The following is a 24,109-nucleotide window of genomic DNA, read 5'->3' on the forward strand; positions in this document are numbered from 1 at the left end:
GCCCAATTCACAGCACTAAAGGAGTTCATTAACAGGAATATAGTAGGGAATATATTACAGGTAAGTGGGAGGCATGCAGCAGTATTGGAGATTGGGGTAATGTGATTTGGTAGTATTGGGAGGCTAGTCTTGGTCCGGGAGGGCATTGCTGAAGGACATCTTTGGGATGTGGAAGTAGTGGAAGCTGGTGTTTCAGCTTAGTGGTAAATATTTTTTGGCTGGGTTAAGTGAAGGTGGGTCTTGGTATAGTGGGGGTGGAGTTCCAGGTTGTGGGGTGTGATGTCAAGATCTAGGAGGACTGGGATCAAGTTTCTGATGTTGTGGAGCACTGGAAATAGGGTCTGTTAGATCATCTGGTAGGCAGTCCTGTGCTCAGGGAGGAGTGAGAGAGGAGTCCAAGGATGTGGCAGCATTGGGAGAGGGTTCTGGATGTGTGAGTACTGAGGGGGCGGGGGACCCAAGAACTGGGAGTACTGAAGATGGGTGGTTATGTAGTCTGGGAGCATCAGGGAGTGTACCTAGGTCTTGAAGAACAGAAGAGGGGAGTTTCAGGGTAGTGGTCATTGGGTTGATCCTGAGATACTTGAGCAGTGTGAGGGAATCCTGGAGTCTCTGAGTAGTGGGAGGGGGTGTTTCAGCTTTGTGATAAATATTTTCTGGCCAGGTTATGGGAAGGTGGGTGATAGAGACTGTCAGAAAAAAAAATCAGCTGGAACTTGGATTCTTGACCAAAGCAGAAATTGACCAGACAACTTACCAACGTCTGGATTCATCCCCTAAAGACTTCTCTTCCTTCTGTTGGTTTCATTCTGCAATAAACCAACTAGATTTGGTTTACGATTAATTTTGCCTTCACATCATGCAGTGGATGAACGTCCCTCTCCTCCTGATCTCAGCATGCAGCAGCAGCTCAGGGAAGATGGGTAAATGTCTGATGAGATTTAAATTGTTCCATCAGCATCACAACAGAATACTGTGGGACGGTATTGTGACTTCACCATAATACCTCAAACTATTCTAAATCCATACGTATAGCCCCACATCTTGCATTAGCAAAAACACTAATTGTATTAAAATGATAAATGGTTTGTAAATTTTGTGCAACATCACAATTTTTGTACAATGTGGCCACAGAGGTACTGAAACACATTAAGAAAAAACATTTTTTTAAACTTTTATTTCTGAATTGTTAAAACATTACACAAAAATACACAGCAAACATATTCAACCTATATAAACATTAGATTGAGAACTTCGGTCAAAGAGGTGCTAATAACTGGATTCCATGCTAGGTATACTAGAAGGCAGTGGGTAGATAAACAAATGCAGAAGGAGATCACATATCAAAGACATAAGGCAAAGAGGAAAAAAAATCAGCTGAAACTTGGATTCTTGACCAAACAGACATCTTATACTTGACACTTCATGTATATTCAAATTCACCTCTCTGCAACCTCCCCCCACTTGCTTAATCCTGACACTCTCCCCAAAGACACGCAGTCTCTTTCTCAGTTGGAGCGACAAAGGCCTGATACACCTGCACCATATATGGATAGACGGTCTGAATGGTCCTTTAAATGTTTGCAAAAGCTGTACCACCTTTATAGTGGAGATTGGGCCACTGCCTCCAAATTTGTGACATCTGTCAGTTGCCACAGTCTGGCAAGGGGCACAAGGAAAGTAATGATATTGTGGGAGTTGCTTTACTTTAGTGTGTCCAAGGAAAATGAGTCTCCCTGTACTATTCTTCTTGTGTTTTTATGCATCTGGTGAACTTCAGCTGTATTAAGAGGTATGGTGGGGGTAGGGAAGATGACCTAATATTGACATCACAAGAGGAACAATGGAAAACATTGTGAGGGAGATTTTAACCCTCCCCACCGGGTGGGTGGGCAGTTAAAATCGCTCAGCTTACGTACCTGGCCAGGAGCCACCAGGAGCTGACCGTTTGGGATTTTAACCTGCTCAACTACGCTAGCGGCAGGCACACCCGCAAAAAGCCGGCAGGGTCTTTTTTTACATATACACATCAGGTCCTGATGATATTATCGGCACCCAACTGCAATTTTAACTCAGTAGCCTAAGCTGGAAGCCGCAGTGACTTTCTCGCCAGACCATCCGAGCAAGGAAGAAGATCAGGACCACAAAAGGCCCAAAAAAGTAAGTTTTTTAAACTTTGTTTTTACTTTCTTTATGGGGCCAGGAGAAGCAGGAGTGCTCATTCAGGCCCCATAAGGAAAGCTTAGGCCTCCCCTGCCACAGACTTGGGCCCCCTTTCCCGATGGCGAGAGTCTGGCAGGACGGCCCAGCAGCCGATCCCGCCCACTTACTTGGACTCGCCAGGAGGCTTCCAAAACACATTGATACTCTGCTGTTTTCTGCTGACTTCACGGCCAGAGCAGATGTGAAGTTGGCTTGCGGTATTTAAATGAGGCTCGGTTGATAACTTCGCAGCTGGTGGGGGTTGGGAAATTAACTCACCAGCATGGTTCCCTGTTGGAAACTCACTGGCAGTTAAAATCCAGACCTATGTTTAGTTCCACTCAGCTGGTAGCACTTTTGTCTCTGAGTCAGAATGTTGTGAGTTCAAGCCCCATATTGGGACTTGGGTTTATAATTTAGGCTGACACTCCAATATTGAGGGCACACTGTCCTTCAAATGAGTCATTAAACCAAGGTTGTGTCTACCTATTTTGGTAGATTGTAAAGATTCAATTGCTTTGAGACTCTTCTGAGATGCAGTAAGGCTCTATATAAATGCTAGTCTTTCCTTTCTTTTCTTCTTGTGCAAGTTGTGAAATGGAGTGTGTTAGCAATGTCGGGAAGGTCATCGACAAGCATGCATCATCAGGATCAGACTTTGCAAACACATGCTTCAGGGACTCTGCATTCTGTCTTCCCAAAAGCACACAACACAAACCCAGAACTTACAATTGTCAATTGTTTGCCTCTCATTTATATCTCTTCTATTGGGAAGACCGAAGCCATTGTCTTTGGTCCCCACCACAAACTCCGTTCGCTAGCCATCAACTCCATCCCTCTCCCTGGCCACTGTCTGAGGCTGAACCAGACCGTTCGCAGACCTTGGCATCCTATTTGACTCTAAGATGAGCTTCCGACCACATATCCGCTCCATCACCAAGATCGCCTACTTCCACCTCCGTAACATCGCCTGTCTCTGCCCCTGCCTCAGCTCATCTGCTGCTGAAACCCTCAGTTACCTCCAAACTGGACTATTCCAATGCTCTCCTCCCATCTTCCATCCTCCATCCTCTATAAACTTGAGCTCATCCAAAACTCTGCTGCCCATATCCTAACTTGCACCAGTCCCGTTCTCCCATCACCCCTGTGCTCGCTGACCTATATTTAAAATTTTCATCCTTGTTTTCAAATGCCTCCATGGCCTCACCGCTCCCTATCTCTATCACCTCCTCCAGCCCTACAACCCTCCGAGATTACTGCGCCCCTCCAATTCTTGCCTCTTGCGCATCCCCGATTTTAATTGCTCCACCATTGGCGGCCGTGCCTTCAGCTGTCTAGGCCCTAAGCTCTGGAATTCCCTCCCTAAACCTCTCCGCTTCTCTACCTCTCTCTCCTCCTTTAAGACGCTCCTTAAAACCTACCTCTTTGACCAAGCTTTTGGTCACCTGTCCTAATACCTCCTTATGTGGCTCGGTGTAAAATTTTGTTTGATAATCCTTCCTGTGAAGAGCCATGGGACGTTTTACTATGTTAAAGGTGCTATAAAAATGCAAGTTGTTATTGAATCTCCAGTGTAGAAGGGAAAACAAAACTGACACAAAAGAAGGAAATAGAAATTCATTTGTGGCAATACTTGGAGTTTCTTTCCTTCTCCTAAGTACTGGAATGTCTTGTTAGTAATACGAGCATTGTTCCTCAGAACGCAAAATTAGAAGTTGTAAACACCCTTACAGAGCAGTGTCTCTTGAGAATGATCCTATCGTTACCCTATGGTCATTAATACAAAAAAATACATTTTTTATTCAACATGAAAACATATTGGGGTAATCTTTTGTCTTCACCACCTGGTGCTAATCTGGCAGAGCGGATTGCCCACCTATTGTAAGACTCAGTGAAATGAAAATCTGGTAAGTTCTACAAAGCACAGGTGATGCGCTCCACCAGATTACTGTCCAGGCAGTGAAGATGAAAATTAACACCATTATAAATCATGGAACAAACATAAATGCCCTTCCAACCACATATGGTAATAATAGAAGTTTACAACATGGAAACAGGCCCTTCGGCCCAACATGTCCATGTCGCCCAGTTTATACCACTATGCTAGTCCCAGTTGCTTGCACTTGGCCCATATCCCTCTATAGAATCATAGAAGTTTACAACATGGAAACAGGCCCTAGGCCCTAATGTAGTAGTTAGTGAAAGATATGCCATTATCACCTGTGCCAGCACATGAACTAACAGTGCTATATCTTACAACATACCAAATAAAACAATAATACAAGAGATACGATAAAAACAAACCAGTCTATTCCAAATACTAAATCAAAAGCAAAATACTATGGATGCTGGAAATCTGAAATAAAAACAAACAATTCCGGCATTTTCTGTTTTTATTCCAAATACTAGGTAGCTTGACAAAATCTATACACACATTCTTTCCAAGTTCAGACTCATCCAGGGTAACTAATTAGGGACTTTCCCTTTGAGTTGAAGGACTTGTAATTTGGTTTAATTTTCTTAAAGGCGTTCATTCTATATATTTGGGCAAGTGTTGTGTAAACTGCAAGAGATATGATTTTTCATTCACTACAGGCAGCTGTGATGAAGAAGTTTCCTTTACAGATGTCCTCTTTGCATATGGTTGCACTTGAGATGAACTAAACACTTCATCCTCAGAAGAGCCTGTTTTTAAAAGAAAATATGAATTTATTTTGGATGCTTAGCAAAGAGGAAACCCCCAATTTATAAAACATTTTAATAAGGGGGAGGAAATGCAGACTGAGTCTAACAACCAAATTGATAGTTCAAACAATCATAGTCACTGCAGGAAGAGCTTTTTGGGATGGGGGACATCAGTTAATTTAAAGTGGACGGTGGTGACTGGGCTGCTGAAATATTTCCTGCATTATAAACTAAATGCTAGGAATTAAATTACAAAACAGTGCATTGTTGCTTTAATCCAGTACATATAACGGATGTCATTAATAATACATATTAGCTAGACAGATCTCGTAAAAATGCTCCATTTTAATTCGTAATAGTCTTAAATTCTGATCAAAACCAAATGTAGAGTTGTTATAAAGGGGCAGGGAAGAGAGAGAGATTGGATTTATATAGCATTATGTGCACAGTCTGCTAAAACCCTTAGATCTCTTTCAATTTCACTGTTAGGTATTCATGGAGTAACTAAGTCATTCATTTTTCCCTCAGTGCAGTACTTTCCACTAGTCCATATTAGATTTCACCTGCCACTGTTCTGCTAATTTAAATATTTTATCCAACCCATTGTGTAAGTGCCTAGTTGCCTCCACAGATTCAACTGTCCTTCAGTTTAGCTTGGTATCATTTGCAAATTTGACCAGTTTGCATTATACGGTATCTATAAAAATGCTTGAAGCCCTGTAACAGCACAATGACAAGCGATGGGCAAGTAAAGGACCAGAGACTATACAGTAAATTCACCGATCCTGCACTCCCAGTGAGGAGTCATGCTCAAAGGGAGTGCGAGTCAGAGTGGGCTACACTTTATTTTGAATTTACTTGGCTTGGTGGTAATTACCTCTGAATAGGAAGATTGTGGGATCAATCCCTATTCCAGAACTAGTGGGGGAGAAAGGGCAATGGAAGTGGCTGATGGTGGGGGTGGGGCACTCAGCTGGGAATGGGCCAGCGGTTGAACAACGGACAGAGAGCAGTGAAGACTGACGATGGGAAGCCAAAGAAAAGTAACTTTTTCACGAGGCAGGATTCTGACAGTGGGACTTTCCAAGGAAGAGTCGAATTGGCTGGATACAGGGAGTAAGACGGGCACGCAAAGCATAACTCAGCTGGAGACACAGTTTGGGGAAAATTGGAGGTGCCAAGGCAGGGAGAAGGGGCCAGAGACAAAACAGAAAAAGTCTTTTCAGGGAGGAAAGGAGTCCCATGAAGAGGCAGTATTTGAAACAAAAATTATAGTGAGGGATGCAGCCAGAGTGGGAGCGGGAGTTAAAATGTTTTTGTTCAGCTAGAGGTTCTGGTGGCTAGAAGCAAAGAGGCAGGAAAGCAGGCGATAAAAAATGGAAGCCAGAGGCCTAGAAGGGGGAAAAGATTATTAAGATATTTGAGAACTAATTTAAAATTCTAAATTCTATTGAAAATCTCCGTGCATATCCATCTAAAAAACCTTACATCCTGTTGCCACACTTTCGGGTCAAATTTTTCCCATTATAAATTCCTATCTCCACATTAATAATGGAAAAGTCCCATGTGAACTGATTCCTATTATTGTTTAATTACAGACTCTGACCACAAATCGTTCAAAATGCTTCCTGAAAATCTTTCATGTGCCTTTTTGTCTCCTTGGTAACTAGACTTCCTAGTGTCCAAAATAACAGTTAAAAAATTCAAAAAATACATATTTCATGAAAACATAATTAAATTTATCCATTGAAATATTTCTTGTGCCTTTTCATGCTTTTATTAAAGTTTTCACAGCCAACATTATTAACTATTCTAATGGAATATTTTTCTTTAGCTTCAGTTCAGTTGTTTTTCAAAATTACAATATTTGAAGAAAAGCTTGAGGACAAATTTGAAAAGCTGTATTTGGGTAAAGTTTATGTCAAGTTTTTTTCAAATAATAGAGGTTGAATGTGCATGTGTATATGTGTGAGAGAAAGAGATTTCCCAACTGTTGTTTGTGCTTTTGTTTTATGTGCTTTAAACTTTAGAAAGTGTATTAAGCTGAGAGAGAGAAAGAATCCTTCCTCTTTATAAAGAAGCTTTCCTCCTGGTAATTTTTGTTCATTTTTCCAAAAAACAATTTGAATTTGGAAGCCAACAGAAAGCCTTTCATTATTCAACTCTGTCTTGACAGAAAATGTAAATATTCTAATTGCTAACACCTGTGAGATAGAGATTCTAATGCTAATATGTGGGAGATAAGTGTCATAACAAGTTGACATAGTGCTTTTTCATTTTAAATGTGGATATAGGAATTTATAATGTGACAAAATGTGACAACAGAAAGTAAAGTTTTGTAGACGGGGGTGGGTGGAAATTTTTCTGTGCCCCTTTTCGTGCCCAGACTTGGCACAGTGCGCACCCAGACCAGGAGGCTTGAGGCCAGCCTGAAATTGGACCTCAGGCCTCATTAACATTTTTTCCGTTAGATGCTGCTGCTGTCTGTCGTGCCTCCACAGGCAGTTCTTGCATTGAAGATGACAAATGTCAGGCAGCTTGCCTTGCCAGCAGTGACCTGAAGGTAAGTTAGGGGGTGGGGGAGGAGGTTGGGGCAGGCAACGGGGGGCATGCTCCACAGGAAGATTTTGTTAATAATTTTTATTTAAAGAATTATCCTTCGTTGATGGCTGCAATTGCCGCTGAAGAATCCTATGCACTGCAGACCCGGCATCTGCTCTGCTCATCAGAAACAAATTTACCAGCGGGGTGCACAAACAGTCATTAGGCCCCTAATTGAGATGTTCAAGAGGCCTACCACCTGTTTTAGGCAACTGCCTGGGACGCCTAAAAATGGGCCTGACTAATATAGCAATGGCCTGAACGCATGTGCAGATTGGACGCGGGCCAGCCCACTGCTACATTTGTCAACGTCAGGCCCGGAAAACGGGTGCGACACTTACCATTTTCTATTCCAGGCAGTATGTGAAGACGTAAGATTTTTAGTACGATATACAGATTTGGAAACAGCATCTTATTTTAAGAATAAAAGTCACTAACAGGATTTCAAAACTTTGAAATTAAAACTATTTGTAAAGACGTGAATCAGCAGAGTATTTTGAAAAAAATGGTGGAATGATATATAATAATGAACTATTTAATCAGCTATCATAAATATCATAGGCAAGGATCTGCTTTATTACTGACAAAGTCAATATTAAACTGAACAGGTACATACCTGTATGAAATGAGGAAACTGCACCAGGACTCTGCTGAGATATACTTTCTATTTGAACATTAGACGCACTCATATTGTCCAACAATTTTTTCACTTTGCATTTCTCATCTTCTGTTATGCAAGACAAGTCCAGGATCTTTCCATTCAGTTCCTTAGTCTTTGTAATACGCCCAAGCCAGTGGAAAACATCAAACGAATCACATTTAAATTCACATGTGAAATCCAAATCAAGACCGTGCATTTTATATCCCTCTTTCAAACTGAAGTATGACTGGACTGTTTTTTGCAAGGTGAACTAACAGGGGGAAAAAAGTCACAAGCTAGTAACTCACTTTTTACAGAAAATACAAATTAGAAACCAGGATTTAAACAGCATCCAAGATTTAAGGATATGTCTGAACAGTGATGTCATTCAGAATTCCTACAGTACAGCCCATTAAATCAACTTAGATCAAAAAACTAAGTCAACCTGCTGTTTTATCTTAAATATAATTCCCATTAATGGGCTGTTACATTTTGGAATGCACGGCATGTGCTCTAATCCTCCAATATCCTGAGCCAAAACTGCTATTCTTGTTGGGGAACAGTTTGTGTGAAAACATGCAATAGAATGCATACTATGCAATAGTAATACAGAACTTCATACTTCTGCTTCCCTCCTCAAAAAAACATGCAGATCAGACTTCAAATGAAGTCCTTCTTGACAATAGACAATTTACCAAATCTCACAGGAAAATTATATGTTGGGCACTTGCTCATATAAGAGCACCATCTCATTCCTCAGTTGATGACCTTTCTCACACCTTATGAAATCAGCCCTATACACGTCCTCACTACCAATTACTTATCACCAGGGGTGGAAATGTAATACTATTATAGATATTGGGAACCACTGGTACCAGATTGTTTTCTCAGGGTGACATGTCATACTTAGCAGGCTTAGAAATGTGGTGTAATGTAGTCTGATGGTTGATCTGTTAAAACATGGACCGGTTGGGCCAAACAGCCTGTTTCCATATTGTGTATATTTCTATGTAAATTTTTCAAATATGTTTAAAACCAGAATCAAGTTGGATATTTTTCTACAAAGGTCTCATGATGAACCTGGGACAGGAACAGAAGTCAGTCCCGGGACGCTCAATTAGACTTGAAGCAGCAACCGCAAATGCCCCATTCTCCTTCTTCACCAACATTCCCATCCAACGTGCGCCCTGGGGACTAACTTCACCAACCTCTTTCCAGTCCTACTCATCCCACCATCACTGCTCCCATCACAGCCAGCAGATCAATAGTCATCGCCCTTTCACATTTCCCTCCAGAATGTCTGCTCACTAATTTGTGGTATATATTAATGACTTAAGTGTAGGGGGCATGATTGGCAAATTTGCAGACGACACAAAAATTGGCCGTGTAGTTGATAGTAAAGAGGATAGCTGTAGACTCCAAGAAGATATCAATGGGTTGATGGAGTGGGCGGAAAAGTGGCAAATGGAGTTCAACCCGGAGAAGTGTGAGGTGATGCACTTAGGGGGGGCAAACAGTAAAAGGGAATATGCAGTAAATGGGAATATATTGAGAGGGGTAGAGGAAGTGAGAGACCTTGGAGTGCATGTGCACATTCCCTGAAGGTGGCAGTACAGGTAGATAAGGTTGTGAAGAAGGTGTACGGAATGCTCTCCATTATTAGCCGAGGTATAGAATACAAAAGCAGGGATGTAATGATGGAACTGTATAAAACGCTGGTAAGGCCACAGCTGAAGTATTGTGCGCAGTTCTGGTCACATTACAGGAAGGACATAATTGCTCTGGAGAGAGTGCAGAGAAGATTTACAAGAATGTTGCTAGGGCTTGAAAATTGCAGCTACGAGGAGAGATTGGATAGGCTGGGGTTGTTTTCCTTGGAGCAGAGGAGGCTGAGGGGTGACTTGATTGAGGTGTACAAAATTATGAGAGGCCCAGATAGAGAAGACAGGAAGTACCTGTTTCCCCTAGCGGAGAGTTCAAGAACTAGAGGACACAGAATCAAGCTGATTGGCGGAAGGATTAGAGGGGACATGAGGAAACACTTTTTTACCCAGAGGGTGGTGGGTGTATGGAATTTGCTGCCCAAATTGGTGGTAGAGACAGGGACCCTCAACTCTTCTAAAAAGTACCTGGACCTGCACCTAAAGTGCTGTAAGCTGCAGGGCTACGGACCGGGTGCTGGAAGGTAGGATTAGAATGGGCACCTGGTTGTTCTTCGAGCAGGCGCGGACACGATGGGCCGAATGGCCCCCTTCTATGCTGTATCTTTTCTATGGTTCTATGGTTCTACTAGGGAACAATGCCCTTGTCATCCATGACCTTACTGTGAATGATTGCACTAACATCCTGGCTTTGACTGAAACTTAGCTCGTGGGTGGCAACACCTTGCCCCTTACTGAAGCTTCCATGCCTGGCTATAATTTACACCCCCAAACCACTGCTTTGGCAGTGTTGCTGTTATCACAAAGTCACACATTGGTCTCTTCCCCATCTCCTCTAGCACTTTCTCTTCATTTGAGCACAACACCTTGTTCCATCCCTCTCTCTTCTCCTTTAAGATAACCCATCCTTGTTGTCTACTTGCCCTCCCCCCAAGCCCCACCCTGTTTCTCTCCAAGATATCATCCCTCTTTTTCTCCCTCAATCTCTGAACTGAGCAACTCCTCCTCCTTGGTGATTTCAATCTCTATCTCAGCTCCCGTTGCCCACTTTCTTCTGAATTCACTGCCCTCTTGTCCTGCCGAAACATCTCTCTCTCTATAATTTTGCTACCCATATTCATGGACCACTCCCTTGAGTGGCCTCTCTAATCCCATTGTTTAGATCACTGATAAGTTCATCTCTGACCATTTCCTCATATCCCTTACCACTCATTCCCATAACCCCTTCCAAACCCACTTCCTTCTGCATCTGCCTCTGGAAAAAACTCTCTACAAGTCACTTTAAAACTCCTAACTGCCTAGCCTGGAATGTATTTGAGACGGTTTCCTAGAGCAATACATCATGGAACCAACTAGGGAACAGGCTATTTTAGATTTTGTATTGTGTAATGAGTTAGGGTTAATTAGTAATCTCACAGTAAAAGAACCTCTGGAGAATAGCGATCGTAATATGATAGAATTTCACATTGAGTTTGAAAGTAATGTACTTAAGTCAGAAACTAGAGTCTTAAACTTAAATAAAGCCAATTACATAGATATGTGGGGCGAGTTGTCAAAGGTAGATTGGGAAATTAAATTAAAGGGTTTGACTGTTGAAAAGCAATGGCAAACATTTAAAGAAATATTTCAATGTTCTCAACAAATATGCCTTCTATTGAGAAATAAAAACTCCACAGGAAGAGTGATCCACCCGTGGCTAACTAAAGAAGTTAAGGAGAGTATTAGATTGAAAGAACTGGCCTATAATGTTGCCAAGAAGAGTAATAAGCCTGGGGATTGGGAGAGTTTTGGAAACCAACAAAGGACGACTAAAAAATTGATTAAAAGGGAAAAAATAGAATATGAAAGTAAGCTAGCAAGAAATATAAAAACGGATTGTAAGAGCTTCTACAAGTGTATAAAAAGGAAGAGAGTAGCAAAATTAAACCTTGGTCCCTTAGAGACTGAGACAGGAGAAATTATAATGGGGAATCAGGAAATGGCAGATGCGTTAAACAAATATTTTGTATCTGTCTTCATAGTAGAAGACACAAAAAGCATATCAAAAATAATGGGGAACCAAGGGGTAAATGAGAGTGAGGAACTTAAAACAATTAATATTACTAGAGAAAAAGTACTGGACAAACTAATGGACTAAAAGCCAACGAAACCCCTGGACCTGATGGCCTACATCCGAGGCTTCTAAAAGAGGTCGTGGATACATTGTTTATGATCTTCCAAAATTCTCCAGATTCTGGAATGGTCCTAGTGGATTGGAAGGCAGCAAATGTTATCCCGGTATTCGAGAAGGGAGGGAGAGAGAAAACAGGGAACTACAGGCCAGTTAGCCTGACATCAGTCGTCGGGAAAATGCTGGAATCCATTATTAAGGAAGTGGTAACAGGGCACTTGGAAAATTATAATATGATTAGGCAGAGTCGACATGGTTTTATGAAAGGGAAATCGTGTTTGACCAATTTATTAGAGTTTTTTGAGGATGTAATTAGCAGGGTAGATAAAGGAGAACTAGTGGATGTAGTATATTTGAATTTTCAAAAGGCATTTGATAAAGTGCCACATAAAAGCTTGTTACACAAGGTAAGGGCTCATGGGGCTAGGGGTAATATATTAGCATGGATAGAGGATTATTTAAAGGACAGAAAACAGAGGGTAGGGATAAACGGGTCATTCTCAGGCTGTAATTAATGGGGTGCCGCAAGGATCGGTGCTTGGGCCTCAGCTATTTACAATCTATATTAATGGCCTAGATAAAGGGACCAAGTGTAATGTATCCAAGTTTGCTGACGATACAAAGCTAGGTGGGAAAGTAAGTTGTGAGGAGGACACAAAGAGGCTGCAAAGGGATATAGACAGGTTAAGTGAGTGGGCGAGAAGGTGGCAGATGGAGTATAATGTGGGGAAATGTGAGGTTATTCACTTTGGTAGGAAGAATATAAAAAGAAAATATTTTTTAAATGGTGAGAAACTATTAAATGTTGGTGTTCAGAGAGACTTGGATGTCCTCGTAACAAGAAACACAAAAAGTTAGTATTGCAGGTACAGCAAGCAATTAGGAAGGCAAATGGCATGTTGGCTTTTATTGCAGGGAGTTGGAGTGCAAGAGTAAGGAAGTCTTACTACAGTTGTACAGGGCATTGGTGAGACCTCACCTGGAGTATTGCGTACAGTTTTGGTTTCCTTATCTAAGGAAGGATATACTTGCCTTAGAGGCGGTGCAACGAAGGTTCACTAGATTAATTCCTGGGATGAGAGAGTTGTCCTATGAAGAGAGGTTGAGTAGAATGGGCCTATACTCTCTGGAGTTTAGAAGAATGTGAAGTGTTCTCATTGAAACATATAGGGGGCTTGACAGGGTAGATGCTGAGAGATTGTTTCGCCTGTTTAGAGAGTCGAGAACGAGGGGGCATAATCGCAGGATACGGGGTCAGCCATACATGACTGAGATGAGGAGGAATTTCTTCATGCAGAGGGTTGTGAATCTTTGGAATTCTGTACCTCAGAGGGCTGTGGATGCTGAGTCATTGAATAGATTCAAGGCTGAGATGGATAGATTTTTGGACTCTAGGGGAATCAAGGGATAGGGGGGATCAGGCAGGAAAGTGGAGTTGAGGTTGAAGATCAACCATGACCTGATGAATGGTGGAGCAGACTCGAGGGGCCGTATGGCCTACTCCTGCTCCTAGTTATTATGTTCTTATGTTCTTTAGCTCTCCATTCACCAATCCCATATCCTCTCTATCACAAAGACTGCCTGCTTCTACCTCTGTAGCATTGTCTGTTTGTACCCCTACCTGTGCTCAAATGCTGCTGAAATCCTCATCCATGTCTTTGTCACATCCAGTCTCGATTATTCCAATGCTCTCCTGCCTAGCTTCCCATCCCCCACCCTCTGTAAACTTCAGTTCATCCAAAGCTTTGCTGCCCTACACCAAGTCTTGCTCGCCCATTTCCCCTGTCCTCCCTGACATACTTAAGCTCTATTTCCCCAACATCTCAATTTTAAAATTCTCCTCGTTACATCCTTCCAAGGCCTCGCCCCATCCTATTTCTACAACTTCCTCCAACACTACAACCTGCCCAAACTCTTCATCTCTCTGATTCTGACCTCATGTGCAACCCCATCCCTTTGCCCCACTATTGGTGGCTGAGCCATCCGCCGCCTAAGGCCACATGCTCTGGAATTCCTTCCCCAAACGCTCCACCTCGCCACCTCCCTTTCGTCTTTTAAGGCCTTCCTTAAAACCCTTCTCTTTGACCAAGCTTTTGGTCACACTTCCTAACTTGATGCCTCTGTGAAACATCGTGGGACATTTCTCTACTTTAAAGGCGTTATATAAATGTAAGTTTTTGTCACTATAATTCATCACACCAATCAGAATGGGATATCTCACGCACCTTTGAGAATCGCAAAGCACTAATATGGAATCAGCTGATAGTTCTTCCATTTAACTGGAGGTCTATCTTCCTGAAAGAAGAGCTACGTGCTGCATCAGTCCTTTTGTGGCTTCTTTGTATTAATAATTAAAGTTTCTCTGTTAGTGATGGATTGCCAACACTGAGCCACTTTGTAAAAAATCATGAAACTGAAACAATGCCAAAGTTCTACATAAAAGATGTCATACATTTACACCATAATGAAAGCCACAATTACAGTGGGGTATTATTGTGTAGACTGGGTGATATTGTCTGCTAACAAAACCCTGAATCTAAATTAGGATGGGGCTGAGGTATTTTAGGACTCCTTAGAAAAGAAATACTGTCAAGCCATTAATCTCTATCTGAATAGAGATTACCTGGAGGACATAGCTTGCTCCCACTTCTGACGCTGTGACATCCTTCATGCTATCTTCAATCTCCTGTCTCAATCTGGGGTGACGAGTGTTCACAATGATGGCATAAACCGTGTCTGCAAGAGTTTAAAGCAAGACATGTAGTGAGTACTCATTTTAGGACGTCAATTTCTTTGCTGACGCTACACTGATCTATGAAGTGTAGATAAAATAGGAAATTGATAAGTTTCAGATTAACTTCATAATGATTATGATAAAATGCACTATTTTGTTCATGGTTTACCAATTTTGTTCTGTCTTTTCATTATAGTACCTTTGAGGCTAAAGCCAGGTTTACTTAAGAGAGAAAAGCCCCAATTTTAACTTGGGGCGGGAGTCATGCTGGTGGGGGATGAGGCAGATGGCAAACTGTCCTGACCTCTGCAGTTTAAGGCTTGGGATATTTTAACTCCCATCTGCATAGTCCCAGGCAATCTCCCACCTAGAACTGGCTGGCTGGTGGATGTGAGCTGAGACAGTGAGTGTTGGTAATGTGGGGCATTGTACTCAAATTGAGCCTGAACCTGATCACACACGTGCACTTTGCAGCACCTCAGCACAGAAATTACCCACTGAGCCATTGGAAGGGGAGGGGAATTAGCTATGTATTTCTAATGCACTTATTATGAATACCCCAGGTTGATATTCCTTTGCATTTTCTCTCCTCCCTCCAAAAAGCCCCAGTACAGGAGAAAATGTCAATTGTAGTGCAGAATAAGGCAGTAATAAATAGAGTAAATATTAATGAAAAACACAGCTGTAACAAAACATACCTTTTGTCGAACCTTCAGTGAGTTTAACACTAGTAAAAAGGACCATAGGTTTACTTAATATAGTCTCTTGGAGATTTCTGTATTCCTTATGAGAAGTCAGTGTAATTTTCCTGGAAGAAAGGAAAATCAGAATTTGGCACACAGTGCGGAAATGTAACTTTACCGATGCAGATTCCTTGATGTAATTGACCTTGTTTCAGTTAATTACTGCTCTTTCATTGATAGCAGAGCCTTTAATGGCCTAAACCGTACTCTTGGGAACTCCAAATCCTAGTCCCCTTTTTCTCCATCTTTAGAATACTCTTAAAACCCGTCTCTTCCTAGGCCCTTCCAATTCCTCATCTACATACTGCCCCTTGGTGACATAAGTCATAGACAAGGGATCAGCTTGCATGTATATATAATATATGATGTATATACTGACAACACTAAGTTATATCTCTCCACCATCACCCTTGACTGCATGACCATCACTTTCAGGCCCGACTGTTTATCCGACACTCAGTTGTAGATAAGCAAGACCTTTCTTCAACTTAACTTTGATAAGACCAAAGACATTCCCACCAAAAATTCTGCACCCCGCTCGCTGATTCCATCCCTCTGTCCAGCTGCTCACTTAAGCCGAACCCAACAGTTTGCAACCTTGGTGTTCTGTTTGATCCTGAGCTGAACTCCAAACTCTGCATCCTAGCCACCACCAAGACCGCCTATTTCCACCTCCGAATTACCCGCCTGTGCCTCCACCTCATTCCCACTGCCATCAACATCTTCATCCACACCTTTGTCACTTCCAGACCTGAATAATCCAACTCATTCCTTTCCACCCCCCTTAGTTCCACCCTACGTAAGCTACAACTCTTCCAAAACGCCATGCCAGCACCAATCCCACATGAAGTCCCACTCCCCTGTTACTCTTGTCTTTTTGCTCCACTGGCTCCTGAGCATCCGAAGCTTCAAACTGAAAACCCTTGGTTTCATTTCCAAGACCCTCCACGAGACCTACGTGCCAATACGCGGCCTCTGATCTTCCGACTCCGGCTTCCTTTGCATTCCTGTCCTTCTGCTCCACTTTTGGTCAGAGGGCCTTCAACCATCTTGACTCCTCACTCAGGAATAATCTCTGTAATCCCCTCCACTTTTCTATCTCTATCTTTTCCCTCCTTCAAAACCCTCCCAAAAATGTACCACTTTGAACGTGCCTTTGATCATCACCCCACTCTCCCTATTACTGATCAGTATCTGTTTTACCTTTGTGCTGCACCTTGGGATGTATGACATTAATGGCACTCTATAAACATAAGTTGTCGTTGTTTTGGCCACCATACCTCAAAAAAGATACAGATATAATATAAAGGGTTCACAGAAGAGTGACCAGAATGATCCCAGACCTTAGGGAACAAAGTTATGAAGAAGGAGTCAAACAACTGATTTTCGAGAAAAGATGATTAAAGGAGACATTTCATACAGGCCTTTAAAATAAAGGTATAGATAAGGTTGAAATTTTTTTTTAAAACTTCACTTGGACAATGAGCATAGGATTAAATAACATAAGTACAAAATTCAGAAGACTCAAACAAGGTTACAGATTTTTTTTAAACTTTCTTCAAGATGAGAGGGAGGTAATGCTGTTTTATAATATTAGGGCATTATCAAAGAAATGTGACAGGGGAAGTGTTACAAAAAGTGTAACTCACTAGTCTCCCCTTTCCTTGCTCCCACCACTGTATGTTTAGAGCTGCCAAACCACAATACACAACTTGCTTCTGACATTCACAGAGCCAGGTAGTCGCAGAATGAAAAAAGCAAAATGAAACAGGACAGGGAAGAATTTCCCTGGGGTTCTCCAAATCTTTTGCCATAACTTTAGCAGGAGATACATAGAAATACATAGAGGTTACAACACTGAAACACGTCATTTGGCCCCAATCAGTCCATGTCCGTGTTTACCCTCCATGCAAGCAAATAGTTCCAATCACATTTATCCATTCTGTTCTCATATCTCTTCAAACCCTTTTCCTTGATCTACCAACCCAAACTGACCTTGAATGTTGACAGTTTCCGCTTCAATCACTAACCCTGGAAATGAATTTCACTGCCTCATACCTCTCTGTGTAAAGACATTTTCCTCGCTCTGTTCTAAATCAAGGGATATGGGGATCGGGCAGGAAAGTGGAGTTGAGGTTGATGGTCAGCCGTGATCTGATTGAATGGTGGAGCAGGCTCGAGGGGCCGTATGGTCTACTCCTGCTCCTATTTCTTATATTCTTATGTAAATCTCTTACATTTATTCTTGCTTCTATGATCCTTTGTTCTAGATCCCTAAAATCATAGAATCATAAAAAGGTTACAGCACGGAAGGAGGCCATTCGGCCCATCGAGTCCGCCCCGGCTCTATACAAGAGCAATCCAGCTAGTCCCACTCCCCCGCCCTTTCCCTGTAGCTCTGCAATTTTTTTCCTTTCAAGTACTTATCCAGTTCCCTTTTGAAGGCCATGATTGAAGCTGCCTCCACCACCCCCTCGGGCAGTGCATTGCAGTTCCTAACTACTCGCTGTGTAAAAAAGATTTTCCTCATGTCACCTTTGGTTCTTTTGCCAATCACCTTAAATCTATGTCCTCTTGTTCTTGACACTTCCACCAATGAGAACAGTTTCTCTATCTACTCTGTCTAGACCCTTCATGATTTTGAATACCTCTATCAAATCTCCTCGCAACTGTCTCTGTTCTAAGGAGAACAACCCCAGCTTCTCCAGTCTATCCATGTAACCAATGTCTCTCATCCTTGGAATCATTCTAGTAAATCTCTTCTGCACCCTCTCTAAGGCCTTCACATCTTTCCTAAAGTGTGGTGCCCAGAACTGGACACAATACACCAGTTATGGCCGAACCAGTGTTTTATAAAGGTTCATCATGACTTCCATACTTTTGTACTCTATGCCTCTATTTATAAAGCCCAGGATCCTGTATGCTTTTTTGACTGCTTTCTCAACCTGCCCTGCCACCTTCAATAATTTGTGCACATACCCCCAGATCTCTCTGTTCCTGTACCCCTTTTAGAGTTGTGCCCTCTAGCTTATATTGCCTCTCCTCGTTCTTCCTACCAAAATGTATCACTTGCATTTTTCTGCGTTAAATTTCATCTGCCACGTGTCCGCCCATGCCACCAGCCTGTCTATATCCTCTTGAAGTCTATCACTATCCTCCTCACTGTTTACTACCCTTCCAAGTTTTGTGTTATCTGCAAATTTTGAAATTGTGCTCTGTACACCCAAATCCAAGTCATTAATATATATCAAGAAAAGCAGTGGTCCCAGCACCGACCCCTGGGCAATACCACTGTACACCTCCCTCCAGTCCAAAAAACAACCGTTCACCACTACTCTCTGTTTCCTGTCACTTAGCCAATTCTGTATCTATGTTGCTACTGCCCCCTTTATTCCATGGGCTGCAATCTTGATGATAAGCCTACCTTGCGGCACTTTATCAAATGCCTTTTGAAAGTCCATATACACCACGTCAACTACTTTGCCCTCATCTACCCTCTCTGTTACCTCATCAAAAAACTCTATCAGGTTAGTTAAACACAATTTGCCTCAAACAAATCTGTGCTGGCTTTCCAGTAAACTACTGGAAAAAGTCTGCTTCTGTCTACCTTATCCCATCTTTTCATAATTTTATACAGTTCTATTATATTGCCTTATAATCTGCCTTAATCTCAAGAAAAAAGCCCATTTTCAAGTCTTTCTTGTATTTCCTCATGTCTGGCAGCAGACTCAGAAATCTGCATTGTATCCTCTCTAAAGCCTGAAAGTGCTTCCTATAGCGTGGAGCCCAATACTGCGCACAGTACTCTAACTGAGATCTTCTTAAGGTTTAGATAGGCTCATCATTACATCTTGGCTTTTAAATTCTGTACCTCTCGTGATAAAACATAGAATTTCATTAATTTTTCAGACAGTGAGCAAAAGTGGCCCCAGAAATTCCTAGCAATTTCATGGCCAGTGAGTTCTAATAATATAATTGGACTTCATATTAAAACCCAAAAGTGTAACGGAGCAGAATTAGGAACATAGGAACAGGAGTAACATTAATTATGCAAAAATAATGTTTCTTAGAAAAGGGGCGCACTCATGCGGCATGAATCTCTGAAGGTGGGCTCAGCAAAAAATGTTTGGGAAAATCTGATCTACACAGTTTGCGACAGCAATAAAGTAGGCTAACGATCTTAAGTTCTATCCCTGTGGCTATACACCATAAGTCACAAGGAATTATAGTGAGCCCGTGGAGAACACTGATTTAGTTCCATCTGGAGTAATGTGTTCAATCTGATCATAGTATTACAGTTGTGATATCCTGCCTTTGAAGAAGGTACTGAGTTGGGATACCAGGGAGAGGGGATATCAGCTACAAAGAGAGACTAAGGAAGCTGGAAATATTTATGCAGGAAAAATGCAGCTATGGGGAAACTTATTAAAGTTTTCAAGATTCTATGAGGCATATATAAACTGAACCTGAATAAATTATTTGGCACAAACACAAGACCTGTGACCAGAGGGCATGGACTCAGGCTCAGAAGATGGAAGGTGAACAGAGAGCTTAGATTTAAATATTTCACACATGTGTTGACAAACTGCCCAGGAAGCAGATAATGTTGCCAAATTCAAGAGGCAGCTGAACTCTTTTTTTGGTTAATGAAGTGATTGAGGAGTGTAAAAGATAAAGTACATTATGGTGATAAAAAGAAAAACCCCAAATACTAAGAGTTTAAAAAAACAAACAGAAAATACTGGAAATATACAGCAGGTCTGTCAGCATCTGTAAACATCTTGCATTCTACTGAAAATGATAACCGAGCTTTTTTCTTTACAGATGCTGACTGACCTTCCGAGCTATTTATGGTATTTTTTGAACTTTGGGACTGGGTAGTGTTATGTTTTAGCGTCCGTTCTAACCTTCAAACTCTAGGTTATTTCGATTCATATCATAGATCACTCTCGTGGTGAGTGCCAACTCCCCATAACTTTGAAAGTGTCTATCCAAGCCTAGAGATCCAGGTACGGTTTCAATAGTGTATCCATGAAACAAGCAGCAAACTCTGTCTGGTAATTGCTTTTAGCTACTGGACTTATCATATGCTTCCAAAAGGATTCACTCCAATCTTCAAAAGCAATGGAGCATTGCATCAGACCTCATTTTAAGTTTTAAAATATCAAGCAAATTTATTTTACAAACAAGAAAATAAGTAACAGTCATACAATATAGTTAAATATTTACAGACAGCTTCGTTCCACTTAATTCCTCAAATAGACAAAATAATAAACAGAATGAACTAGGCTAACCCTTTATAAATAACTTTTAAATAATAGCGTTTCTTTACCTGGAATTTCTTACTACTGTGGGAGCCTAATTAATGTTTCTTAAAATTCAAACCAATTTTTCTTTCTTTTAAGAGTTTCAAACTGATTGATTCAATCTCTGACATTTCAAACACAGTATTTGATGTGAACAGAACACCTTTTTTTAAATCCAGGAAAAGAGTTACTGGGGCTTCTGGATTTTGAATATCTCACCACTTTAACAAGAAACTGTAAGGGGGTGAAATTCAACATCGGCAGGGGCACAAAACGAGCGGTAGTGGATCAAACATCTATTCATTATACAGCCCGCCCAATTTTCTTTCCAGTGAAGTCAACAGTTATCAATAACCTCGACCAGAATCAGAGTCTTGGATAAAACAGTGTAACTGATAAAACTTATAACTTGCAGGTGCAATTTAATGCAGGAAAATGTAAGATTATGAGATATGGCAGAGGGGAGGTTGAGGTGGATTATGTGCTGAATGGCAATGTACTTGAGGTGTAAGAGCAAGAGAGAGCAAGATCTTGGGGTATTACTGGCTGGTTACTAGAACTATCAGCACAATATTCCCAACAGAAGTTTGGAGATGCATAGCAAGAGCTATAACATAGAAATCCAGAGAGGTCAATTTAAATCTATATTTGGCCCTGATAAGACCATATCTGTATGTATATGATGGATGCAGGCTCCATTCTGCATCTCATTTTAAAAAAAAATTTCATATAGATTTTAGCCAGACCAATGCACTGGATTAGATTGATGGCTTCTAGGATTTCCTTGATCATTTGACTTGAGAGCTTGTGTGTAGAACTAAATAGGGGCACACATGAGTCATGCCAGATGAGTATTTCAGTTAGCTCTTCCTCAGGCGTGGGTTAGGAAACTACTCATCAAACAGTGTCCACTTCCCAATTACCCAAGTTATAGAAATATTTATAGTGATTACTGTGCTATCGAAAAAGTAGTGGGATTTCTCCCAAGCCATTTGTTACTTATGAAAAGTTTGCTTTTGTTCTGAAGTGTCAGCTGTATGAACTAGGTATATATACTTCACCTTTCATCATGTCTTTAGTTAATTTGTTTTAAACATATTTCCATGGTACTGTGATGAAACAGAACTCTGTGGAAACGAAAATGTGCTCCAAGTAAGAAAAGCCAAATGATTCAGTTACAGGTTTTTGATAAGGATTGGAATTATTTAAGTACTTTTTTTATTTTGGCTTCAGGAACAAGTTTAAAGTATCAGTGTAAGTTAAGCACTATAGTTCTATTTAACTGCTAGTTTATTTCTGTTAATAAATCTGTTTTGTAGTCCAGCCTCAACTATATGATTTGACAGCTATTGAACAGGATTGGAAGGCATGCTAACCCATTCACTGCTTGTATAAAGTTGTAAGTTTTAGATTATAGGAGGTATAGATTTGTCTATGGAAACTGTCTTTTGACATGATCACGGATCCTGAGGCATGCTAACCCATTCACTCCATGTATGAGACTATTTTTCAGATCATAGGAAGCTGCCTTTAGACTTGAGAACAAATAAGGAATATTGGGAGAGAGCTAAATTGTAAGACTGTGTACTTCTGTGTTCCATTGTTAATCTCACCTTTAGTAGTCTGGCTCCACCTCCTGACAGTACATTGTACAGGAACAGCTAAAACCTGGTGAAATCTGAGGTTTCTCTGTTTGGGATTAATACTTGTGGTTATTCACCTCTCTTAGGAAATTAAAGACATTTGGGAATATTGATGATTTTAAAGTCCACTGGAAGAAACAGGGCTGATGGACTGAAAGACCTTTTCTTGTTCTATACTGCGCATTTTTACTAAGAAACCCCAATTTTAATCGCTCCACCATTGGCGGCCGTGCCTTCAGCTGCCTAGGCCCTAAACACTGGAATTCTCTCTACCTCTCTCTCTGCCTTTAAGATGCTTCTTAAAACCTACCTCTTAAACTAAGCTTTTGGTCTCCTGTCCTAAAATCTCTTACGTAGCTCGGTGTCAAATTTTGTTTCATAACGTTCCTGTGAAGCGCCTTGGGATGTTTTACTACGTTAAAGGCGCTATAAAAATGCAAGTTGTTGTTGTTGTTATGGTCTACCAGTGTATTTTCCTTTAAATTTACGGAAGTCTCAAACCTCCAGTGTTGCTGATAATCAGCACAACCATATATGGTGAAGCAGCTCTTAAATTAATTAGCATCAGTTTAGCTCAGTTGGTGGCAATCTCACCTCTAAATCAGATGATAGTGGATTCAAGGACTTGAGCAGATAATCAAGACTGATGCCTCAGTACAGTAATGAGGGAGTGCCACGCTGTTGGAGGTGCAGTAGTTCAGATGAACAGTTAAATCAAGGTTCAAGCAGGTATATTTGAAGAGCGTGCAGCAAGTTCTCCTGATATCCTGGTTAACATTCTTTCATCCACCAATATAGATTAACTGGTTATTCATCTCATTACTGTTTGTGGAATCTTCCTGTGTGCAAAATGGCTGCCACATTCACCTACTTAACAACACTGACTGCACTACAACATAGTTTATTATATGTGAAGTGCTTTGTTTTGCTTCTGAGATACATAAGGTTCTTTTCTTCAAATGCGGATTTACTTTTCTAATCATTAACATAGCTCAAATGTGAATATTTCGTCATTTGTAAACAAATATTACATTACATGTATGGAACTAAACAACAGCTAATATTTTTGTGACTCAATTCCAATGGCTTAAAAAGTTCAGAGTGAGAAGAAGCACTTCTGAACTGAATTTTTTTTATTTAAGAACCTGTGTTAATTCAGGGGGCTGGAATTCAACCCCGGGCCATCACAACTTGCTGACTGAAGCCTGCATTTAGTCAACCTCTTTCCCTTCACCCCCCAAAAAATGAGCCCTGTACACGTTCAGGTTTGTTCCCCAACATTCCCAGCAGGGAGACACTGCTCATGTTAACACTTGGTGCAGATTCTCACCTCTGAATGCAGTTGACCAGGTTACATTCCTGCCCGTCCACTTTGACTTGTCCATTGGAGATCACGTTGTATCCGGCTCCCGGTTCCTTGCTGACTTGAATGGTTTTCCCCACCAAAAGGAAATGAGATCGCTGCAAGCTGAGCAGCAACTCGAGGGGTAGCACCGCGATCTCACAGTTAATGGCAGAGGGAGAGACGGACGATAGGGTGGCATGAAGACCAGCCACTGGGGATCTGGGGCAATCGGCAGACATGTCAACAGCCAAATTGAACAAGAACACGTGTTGGAATCTACAGTTCACACAACAGATCCGAGAGTACAAAAAGTAACGCCTGGTGATGCAAATGCTTTGCTCCCTGGTAGGACTGGAGTGTGATCAAAATGAGCTTTATT

The 24,109-nt window shown here is 41.3% G+C and overlaps 1 protein-coding gene across 2 annotated transcripts; it reads right to left on the minus strand.

The window, feature by feature from the left end:
* Window positions 1-4,498: 4,498 nt before the first annotated feature.
* Window positions 4,499-24,109, minus strand: LOC137322847 (mesenteric estrogen-dependent adipogenesis protein-like). Of its 2 annotated transcripts, none has more exons than XM_067985981.1 (5): window positions 23,716-24,109; window positions 15,392-15,501; window positions 14,583-14,695; window positions 8,105-8,261; window positions 4,499-4,887 (listed from the first exon to the last, which is right to left on the minus strand). In XM_067985981.1, the coding sequence occupies exons 1-5, from the start codon at window positions 23,967-23,969 to the stop codon at window positions 4,733-4,735; spliced, it is 789 nt and encodes a 262-aa protein (XP_067842082.1). In that variant the 5' UTR covers window positions 23,970-24,109; the 3' UTR covers window positions 4,499-4,732. The 2 variants fall into 2 exon arrangements, with proteins under 2 accessions (XP_067842082.1, XP_067842081.1); XM_067985980.1 differs by having other exon boundaries at window positions 8,105-8,399.

This window comes from Heptranchias perlo, chromosome 6 (assembly GCF_035084215.1).
Source record: "Heptranchias perlo isolate sHepPer1 chromosome 6, sHepPer1.hap1, whole genome shotgun sequence".
In the NCBI taxonomy this organism is placed as follows: Eukaryota; Metazoa; Chordata; class Chondrichthyes; order Hexanchiformes; family Hexanchidae; genus Heptranchias; species Heptranchias perlo.

Excerpts from the sequence above, each read along its gene's own strand:
- LOC137322847 (XM_067985980.1), bottom strand. The coding sequence starts at position 23,969 with ATGTCTGCCGATTGCCCCAGATCCCCAGTGGCTGGTCTTCATGCCACC. Across the intron at positions 15,502-23,715 it reads CTGGTCAACTGCATTCAGAG|GAAAATTACACTGACTTCTC; the intron begins GTGAGAATCTGC and ends CCTTTCTTCCAG. Across the intron at positions 8,400-14,582 it reads GAGCAAGCTATGTCCTCCAG|TTCACCTTGCAAAAAACAGT; the intron begins GTAATCTCTATT and ends TCCCCCTGTTAG.